Below are 9,454 nucleotides of genomic sequence, written 5' to 3' on the forward strand. Positions count from 1 at the left end.
ATTAATATATGCGTTTAATCGAATGCGATAAAAAAAAAATGGGATGAAATTATCAATTTTACTTTCTTTTTTCCCCTTCCATCCCCTCATTGTCAAACAACATTTCATTTGCAAACTGTCTGACCCAAAATAATCAAATCCCCCATCTTTTCACTGCGAGTTAAACGTGCAACAAGCATATTGCACGCTTGTCTCACATGAATACTCTCAGAAACCAATAAAAAATAAAAAAATGACACCTACCCAGATCAGGATATGTAACCGAATGCAACCCCTATTAACAATACTCTAAATTCCCACAAGGAAGAAACGTTGGGGATGTTGAAAGCTGCCTTGAAAGCGCGGCTAAAGCCGTGCAGCTGGCTTGCCACAAAGGCAGGGACTTTCCAGTTGAGCTCTTCCAGTCTTCATCCTCTTGGTCTCCTCCATGGCAAGAGTTTCTTCCCAGATGGGAAAAAAATGTGCAACGAGCTTCTCGCACCAAAAAAGAAGACAAAGTCAATGAATCCCAACCCATTTCTCTAATACTTGCAAATTCCATAGCCAAGAACTTTGGAGCAGCCGAAAGCTGCCTAGAAACCACTAAAACTCACTAAGCCTGCAACTGGCTCTCCCCCATCTTCTTCTACTTAGGGCCTCTGCAGAAAAGCGCACACAATTGACTTCTGCCTGCCTTCATCTTCTTGGTCTCCTCCATGGCATGAGTTTCTTCCCAGATGGGAAAAAGAAATGTACAACGAGCTTCTTGCACCAAAAAAGAGGACAAAGTCAATGAATCCCAACCCATTTCTCTAATACTTGCAAATTCCATAGCCAAGAACTTTGGAGCAGCCAAAAGCTGCCTTGAAACCGCTAAAGCTCACTATGCATGTACCATCTTCTTCCACAATTGAGGTCTGCCAGCCTTCATATTCTTGCTCCAGAGGAAGAGGAGGACCGCCAGAGGCGGCCGAGGAAGGCGGCGGCGCCTCGAATTGCTCTTGAGACGCTGCGGCGGCGGTCGCCCCGGCCGCCGCCCGTGCTCCACGCCACCCGCCGCGGCGGCCCGCCGGCGTTCGCCCCGCCGTCGACCTCGGTGTAGACTGCAGGGAGCTCCCTCTCGGCGGCGAAGCGGCCGACGGCGAAGCCGCCGCCGGGCAGGCGCCAGATGGTCAGCCCGACGGCGGCGGCGTCTTCGTCCTCGTCCCGGGGCTCGGCGGGCATCTCGTGGCGGCAGACCGGGCAGGAATTCCTCACCGCCAGCCAGGGGAAGATGCACCCCTCGTGGTAGAGGTGCCGGCACGGCATCTCCCTGGCGGGGCAGCCCAGCTCGAAGGCCTCCTTGCACACGGCGCAGTGGGCCTCCGCCGCGACGTGGCCGTCCCCAATTTCCACGGTCGGCATGGACTCGACCGCGGCCTTGGCCGCGGGCGGGTGGTCGAACCCCCGCGGCGCGCCGTGGAGCTCCAGAAGCGCGAGCTGGTCCAGCAGCCGGTCGAACCCCGAGCCCATCAGGAGCTCGGACATGGCCGCCGGCAGGGGGCGGAGCCCGGCGCCGGACCCGTCGTCGTAGAAGAGCTCGAGCCCGCCCGCGCCGGCCGGCCCGCGGAGCACGATCACGGGATTGAACGGCGCGCGGGCCGCGCCGCGCCGCGGGCTGCTCAGCATGTACATGGCGGCGGCCGCCGGGCGGCGCCGCCGGGGCGCTGCCGGCGGCGGCTCCACCCGCTCCACGAACCCCGACTCGCAGTCCGGGCACACCACCGCGCCCCCCGCCGGAACCCTAACGAACCGGCTACATCTGTAGCACCAGTACGGCGTCGCCGCGGCGCTGACGGCGGCGGCAGCCATGGCTCGAGGTCGAGATCGAGATCGAGATCTCCCCCCAAAAATCAAGAACTCCGACGAAGAAGACGATGAAATCGCCGATGGAGAAGATTCAAGATCGAAGAAGAGGATTCGAGATTGAGGAAGATGATGAAATCGACGATGAAGAAGACTGAAGATTGAAGATTGAAGATGGAGAAGATTGAAGAACTGGGTTCGAGATCGGGAGCGCCGAGGAAGACGAAGCCGTGCTTCTCCGAGCTTTAAAAAACCGCCCCCTTGTTCAAGAAAGAACCGCGTTCTCTCTCTATACCATCTCTCTCTCTCTCTACAGTTTCTCTCTCTATCTCTACGTCGGAGGTCTGACAGCACGTTTGCACACGAGAAGGATGCCGTCTTCTTCATACGTGGCGGATGAATGCACACCGGGACTGGGGGCCCGTTGACCGGTCTCACCCACGTGGCCTTTATCTAGCCGTTGAATCTTGAATCGACGGATGTAAGCCTCCCTGACCCAGATTCCTGGAGTTTACGTTAATGCCTATCCTTTTCACGTCATTATTTGATACCTGATAGGGTTACAAATGTCATTTTTTCTCCCCCCTGAATTCTTGATGTTAATAGCTAGTCATAGGGTGCGAGCCAATGGCTTTGTGCCACGTCGAGGGACAAATATGACTTTTCATTGTTGGATAAAATGGGGGCCGGAAATTATTATTTTCCAAGTTAGATTGATATTTGCCAGACTGTTTGGGGAAGTAACGCGGATGGTCGATCGAAGCCCGCACGTGGGAATCGGGATTCTAGAAGACCCACGATGACGTCATAGCTGGTACGGCTGCAGCGGCTTTATGTAAATTAAAATATTTATTTTTTCAAAAGAATTTGCTGGCCCGCGTGGAAAAAAAGGCCATTTGACCGTCGAGAACTCACTGCCCGCCTGCGTTGACCGGAGGCACCGCCAACTGTTTTGCGCTTGACTGAGGTTAAACGACGTGCTGTTAATGGGCCGGCCCAATAGCAGGGAAAGCTGTAGAAGAGTATAGAAAGATGGGCCTTGTACTCGTCATCGAGATGCTTCAGAAAGGTAAAGTGCACGATCATCCAGGACGGGTGGTTTTTGTCGTCGTCTCGCCTCCCAATTTCAGGTTATCCCAATTATATAACAACATTTTAGGTCCCAATTGCATAATTTATCCATAATCATTTCGGGTCCGTGCATGTTGGAGATATTATTAAATTAATTGAACCTAAAATTGACAAACCACCTGATAGATGAAGAATATAAATTTCTGAATCAACCGCTCCTCCAGAATGGTGGTAATACAACTTATTAGGGCATAGAACATCCACCCACTTGTAATACGGCTGGGATTAATCATAGCAAGAGATTTGGTGGCAACAACCAGAATATTGTATTATTTAATCTAGCAAAATACCACATCAGGTGCACCTATCAGAATTGGAACAGACCAATTACCAGATCCACCTATCATCGCGGTCATAACCATAAAAGAATCATTAAAAAAGCGTGAGCCATAAATTATAACATCTCGAAACTGGATGCTATAATATCTCTAATACCCTCTGACTTCTGCTCTCGCCATCGCTGAACTCGCCAAGAGCAGTTAGATGTGTGTTGATTTTTTCTGCTAACATGAGTACCACTGCTGGTAAGAACACCAATCGTCACCTTAGTCGTTTCTCCTATTTTATTTCTCTCGAAGAAATACAAATTAACAAGTTTCGTGCATCATTAGCCGTGAATCTTAAACAGCATCTGTCTTTTTCATAATTATACTGAGCTGATTTATCAATAACGATTTATCTATTTATTATTTTATTTTTGTGTGCTTTAGATATAGTGCAGGGCCGCGGACAGAACGGTTTTTTTGTCCCAGGATGAAAAAATCATCCTGTCGGCGAGATTGGATGAAACCGGGACGGAAATTCCTCCCAGTACGAACGGATCAGATGGTTTTTCTATCGTTGGACGAAAAAACCGTCCCGTCCGGAAGTCTCGGACGATGGACGGTAGGGATGGACGAAAATCCGTCGGATTCGCTTTTTACGTTGAGATATTGCCATGTGGCATCGCTATATCAACTCCTTGACATTTTGAGTCAAAGTCCCTGCTTTTTTTTGGGCGTGCAAACTGAAGCCACCCAAAAGTAATTGTACATATGTCCTTCTGCGTTCGCTCTCCTCCATATTTCCCTAAAAAAACTTAGAAAACTCCATATTAAAAGTATATTAAAATTTTAAAACATGATTTTTTTAGTCCGGGATGAGGGACGGGACGGTTTTTATCTAAACGGGACGAAATGGCAAAGTCGGGACGCGGACGATTTTTTTCTTCAATGGACGAATCCCTGGACGGGACGGTTTGGACGAAGGTGAAATATCCGGACGTCGGACGGAACGTTCTTCATCCCATCCTGTCCTCATCCATGTCCCGGACGATCCGGAATAGGGAACGACAGCCGTCATCCGTCACTTCACACGTCACAGTGACGGCAACATGACGGATGATGTGACTGTGACGAAATTAGGGGCCCGTGACGGTGACGTGACGGGACAGCCGTCACAGATGACAACCGTGACAGATTTTTAAAAATGACCAAAAAAGCTTTAAAATCGTTAGATTTAAGCTTTTCGACGACCTAGATTTTACCACGTAGTGTCGCTAACTAGATTTCTTGGCATTTTGCAGAAAAGTACCTGCATTAATTCACGCGCGCAAAAGTATGCCACTCAAAGATAATTTGTGATATACCCCTCTTATTCTCTCTCATCCGCATGGTTGTTTTTTGTGTCACACATGACGGTGATGCCGTCCGGTGACAGGGACGTGATGGGGATGCCGTAAACCATGACGGTGACGCAAAACGTGACGGATTTTTCTAAAATCCTCGGACGTGTGATGGGACGGTGACATGATGAAGCTTTCGTCACCGTCCGTCACTGATAGTGTGCCGTCCCATCACGTCGGGGTGTCACGTCTCGGTCCTGCCGTTCCCTATTTCCGGAACTACAGCTCTAAATAATTCCTTCAAGTTTCGTCCATACGTCATCGTCTGCTGTCCCGGGACGGGAAAACCGTCTCGACCGCGTCCGTGCAGTCTACTTAATGGGCCGACCCAATAGTATAAGAAATGGTATATGGGCCGTTGAATGGGGGGAAAGCTGTGGAAGAGTCCAGAAGGATCTGTTCTAACCGTCGTGGAGATGCTTAAGTAGGTCAGTCTGAGAGAGGAGAAACGGAGGGAAAATCGAGAAATGTCGAAGGACGTATCAAAGTTGGAGGGGCTGCTCAAATGGAGCCTGGCGCAGACGGATGGAACTGGATCGGCTCGCAATCTCAGGTTTTGAAATTGTTTCTTCGTCGCTGGAATTTGTGTCGGTTTTTTTTTCTGTAAAGTTTATCGTTACACTCTGATTTGTTTTGCTCAGCGAGGAGGAGCGGCAATGGTTCATGGATGCAATGCAAGCTCAGACGGTGGACGTTGTGAAGCGGATGAAGGAAATTACTCTCCTGATGAAGACTCCCGAGGATGTTTTGCAGGCACAGGGAGTGACTGCATCCGACATAGAAGGTAGTTTTTTTTTCTCGTCTGTTGTTCTTTGGAAATCTCCGTGTGCTCTATTTTTTATGTTTGAATTTTTTTTTTACTTTGACCTATATGATTAGAGATTCTTATTTATGGACATCCGCGTTCCATCTTTGCGTATTAGTTCACTTGGATATATGGATCTCTCTCCTATTTGATCAGGGAAAAGAATATAAGCTCGATTATGCAGTCATCGAACTTTAACTGGTTTCCGAATAGGCAGTGACCGAATCGGCTCGTTGGGATAGCTTGTTTATTGTGTTTTGTCCTTTCGAAATTTCGTGAAGGATTCCTACATTATGGATAAGCGCAGTGTTCCCAGTTACTGGATAATGATCGACTGCTCTAGGGTTAGTCAAACCGTAGTGTGCAGGCCGGATTAGTAGTAATGCTGAACAAGAATTATAACATCATCTTTCTAAAAAAATCGAGCTTTTGAGATCACTCGGAGTAGTTTTTTGAGCAAAGTTGCTCCTGGAGACCATCTGGGAAACGACTATCGAGAAGCTACTATATGATTACTTCAACATCTATTACTCGGAAGCAGAAGGGTGTTTGCGGCTTTGAGACCTGTTCTGACGTTAAAAATTAGTTTCCAATGTTTCCCTGTTTAGTAGGTTATTTTTTTCCTGAATCCTTGGGGATTTTTTTTTATCTCTGGGCGTTTTTCTCTCTTTTCTTTTCGTGGCGGAGTATTTGAGAGAGTATCTACATTTTTCGATCCCTGTATGAACTAAGCTTTTAGCTCGATATTGATCTCTGTCTATTGCCGTTACTAAGGATTCAATTTTTATTTCGGAAGTATTATCCATTCAGAAACTGTTTTCCTTTACGATTAGCTCAACTATGATTAATCACGTTCGAATTATAGTTTCCGCTGTCTCTTTTAAATCATACTTGTCTGTCTCGCTAATGGCGAACTTGATGTTTATGCAGGCTTGTTGGATGAATTAATGGAGCATGTTGAATCCATTGACATGGCGAATGGTATATTCATTTTGAAACGTATTCCGGTTCTATGTATTTTCATTATTTTCTTGGGGTCTTGTTTAAGTAATGAATAATTGTGCAGATGTTTGACTCGTCGATTGATCTTTGATAATAGAACAGTTATTGTGTATATTCTATTGAACTATGGTGAAAACATTCTATCGATATTGTTCGAAGTGCTATTATTATGATCGGCTCAATGCCAAATATGTCCATGATAAAGGGACGATGACGATGATGATTACGATGAAATGTGTGGATTATGATGATGATGGCGAATGCATGGACATATAATATGATATTTGTTTTCCAATTTCGTGTGAGAAACCTTAAAATCTAATGAAGAGGTTTGCAGTTAGATGATTACAAATAGACATACAATTCCTCACAAGAGAATCGATTTTTACTCACATTTAATAATGCGTAACAGATCTTCATTCGATTGGGGGCCTCGTCCCTCTCCTTGGGTTCCTGAAGAACTCCGACGCTGGGATTCGAGCCAAGGCGGCTGAAGTGGTGACCACTATTGTCCAGAACAACCCGAAGTGCCAGCAGCTGGTCATAGACTCGAATGGCATGGATCCTCTCCTCTCCAACTTCACCTCCGACCCTGACATCATCGTCCGTACCAAAGCCCTCGGCACCATTTCTTGTAAGAACCTTTCCCTGAACCCTTGTTTCATGTGTTTTAGATATATTTTTTTTGAAGAAAACACGTGTTTATTATATAAATGATTTTATGTTTTAAAAAAAAGGTTATATACATGGTTTTACCCAAGACAAATTATAAGCTTCGTATGTGTCTCTACATGGGACGAACGTCTGCGGCAAGCATGATGAGGATGAAGTCATCATCCTCATTGTCATTCTAGCCACAGATGAGCGATGAGGGTGATCTTGACATCAGAAAGAATATAAGTAGAGAAAATGATTAGACGATGATAGTAACGAACATGATACCTTCATTGTTATCTCCGTGAAAACAAATGATAAGGACGATTGGGAGTCTTCTTCATCGTCCTCTAGGTCTGTCGACAAATATTCTGTTTTGCATTTTTCTCTACCTCCTGAATTAAATATGACTTGAAATTCTGAGTTCAATTTTAAACTATTGTAACTTGTAGAGTAATAGCCTTTTATTGTCCTTGTTTTCTCCTAAATTGGCTGAAAAAATATTTTATTTTGGTATCAAGAGATTATAAAATAAGTTAACGATGTTAATTTTGATCCTGTCTATTTTGCCTTTACCTTAATCGGTTGATCAACACAGAATGTGTCCTACATTTTTTTCTGCCCCCGAGATCCGAATGAAATTTGAAATACTCAACTAACTGTGAAATCAGATGAAGTATAAAAAAAAGAAAACCCCTTTAGTCTGTCTTCTCCATTTATTGGCTGATAAATAGTATCTTATTTTGGAATCAAAGGAAGTGACTAGAAAGTTTACAAGTGATACAAGCTTTGAATGTTTCTCTTTCTACTTCAGCTTTAGTTGGTGGATAAAAGATTTGCTGCCTTGTGCACTTCTATCTTACCCCCAATTCAGAATCAAATTTGAAATGATAGACTCATTAATATTTATTGGTAAACTAGAAAGGGAATACCCTTTACTGGATTTGTTGTCTATTGAATTGGCTGAATAATAATTCCTTATTTTGGTATCAAAGAAAGAGATTGAAAATTTTCATTATGAAAGATATCATCTCGGGGAAATTAATAGCAATTGATACGTGCGTAGAAAGAATGTCGGATTTTTGGGATATCGACAAATTCTGTGATTTATTTTTAAACTTCCATTGAAAAATCAATTTTCGATGGATTTCCAGCTCTAATTCGGAACTTCAAGCCGGGCCTTGTGGTGTTCAAGCTGGCCAATGGCTTTGCGGGGCTGAGAGACGCGTTGGGATCTGACGACGTACGTTTCCAGAGGTAAATTTGATCCAAACACTTTTTTTTCAAGAAAAATAAGAAGCAAACACATTCAGAGACACAGATTTCATTTATGTTGAACTGCTGATTCTCACATTGCATTTTTGCATTTATCCACGCTTATGAAATATCCCTGCTTATTCTTTAGGACGAGATCAAATGTCAGATTTTTAGCCTTTAATAATTATTTTTATTAAGAACTGGGATTTTGAGACATTTACCAACGTTCATTGAATAAATAGCTCAGTTGATTATTTTTTCCTTGGAGCAGGAAGGCGTTGAACCTCACTCAATACCTGCTTGAGGAGAGCGAGTCGGGCCGGGACGCCGCCACTGACTTGGGCCTGGGCCGGCAGATGCTTCACCTCGCAGGCAGCCACGATGCCGATGTTCGTGAGGCGGCGCTGCGGGCCCTGCTTGGGCTGGCCCGGGAGCCCGCCAAGCCCACTTTTGACACCGAGGACACGAAGAAGCTACGTCAGTTGTTGGAGGGCCGGGCCGTCTCCATTGCCCAAATGGGCCCGGAAGACCTCAGCGCCGCACGCGAAGAGCACCACCTCGTCCACGACCTCTGGGCTGCCTTCTTCCCTGGCCCCTCGTCCCTGCCTCACCCTGGTCCAGAGGCTTGCTCGCCGCTGGCACACGACACGTTAACGCCCTCGGCCCTTCCCCAGCCTGGCTCTACAGCCCACCCGCCGCCACCGGCCGATATCAAGTCCTCGCCTCCCTTACTCCTCTCTGGACCCCCTCAAACTTAGTTTTCTGATTTTCCTATTAAAATACCAAATAACTATTGAGATCAACATAAATCTGAGTATTTCTATTTGATTTGATCAATAAAAGTGGTTTATAAAGTGCATGAAACCTGTATTAAGCTTATACTTCCCCATCTTAAAAAAATTATAGAAGTTTCTACAGCACTACTTATTTGGGATTCTTTCAAAAAAAATTAATATTTCACAAGGGTTCTTGGAAATCTAGACTTGACTATGTAGTTCAACATCTGAATCAATATGGATACAAATAAATATATGCATAAAGGCTTTATTTTTATGAAAATAAAATATAAATCATGTATGTATGTATTTATGAACTTTATATTTCAGTTGCATGTAATT

General features: G+C 45.3%; 2 protein-coding genes across 2 annotated transcripts; one reads left to right on the forward strand and one right to left on the reverse strand.

Moving 5' to 3' along the window:
- Window positions 1-768: 768 nt before the first annotated feature.
- Window positions 769-2,136, reverse strand: RHC2A (RING-H2 finger C2A). The gene has a single exon (XM_078579421.1). It carries the CDS (start codon window positions 1,828-1,830, stop codon window positions 907-909), a length of 924 nt encoding a protein of 307 aa, XP_078435547.1. The 5' UTR covers window positions 1,831-2,136; the 3' UTR covers window positions 769-906.
- A 2,874-nt stretch (window positions 2,137-5,010) lies between these two features.
- Window positions 5,011-9,200, forward strand: LOC144706893 (hsp70 nucleotide exchange factor fes1-like). The gene is made up of 6 exons (XM_078579976.1): window positions 5,011-5,171; window positions 5,260-5,402; window positions 6,354-6,404; window positions 6,838-7,059; window positions 8,234-8,336; window positions 8,608-9,200. Exons 1-6 carry the CDS (start codon window positions 5,086-5,088, stop codon window positions 9,092-9,094), a joined length of 1,092 nt encoding a protein of 363 aa, XP_078436102.1. The 5' UTR covers window positions 5,011-5,085; the 3' UTR covers window positions 9,095-9,200.
- Window positions 9,201-9,454: the final 254 nt, after the last annotated feature.

Source organism: Wolffia australiana, chromosome 8 (assembly GCF_029677425.1).
Source record: "Wolffia australiana isolate 7733 chromosome 8, ASM2967742v1".
Classification (NCBI taxonomy): domain Eukaryota; kingdom Viridiplantae; phylum Streptophyta; class Magnoliopsida; order Alismatales; family Araceae; genus Wolffia; species Wolffia australiana.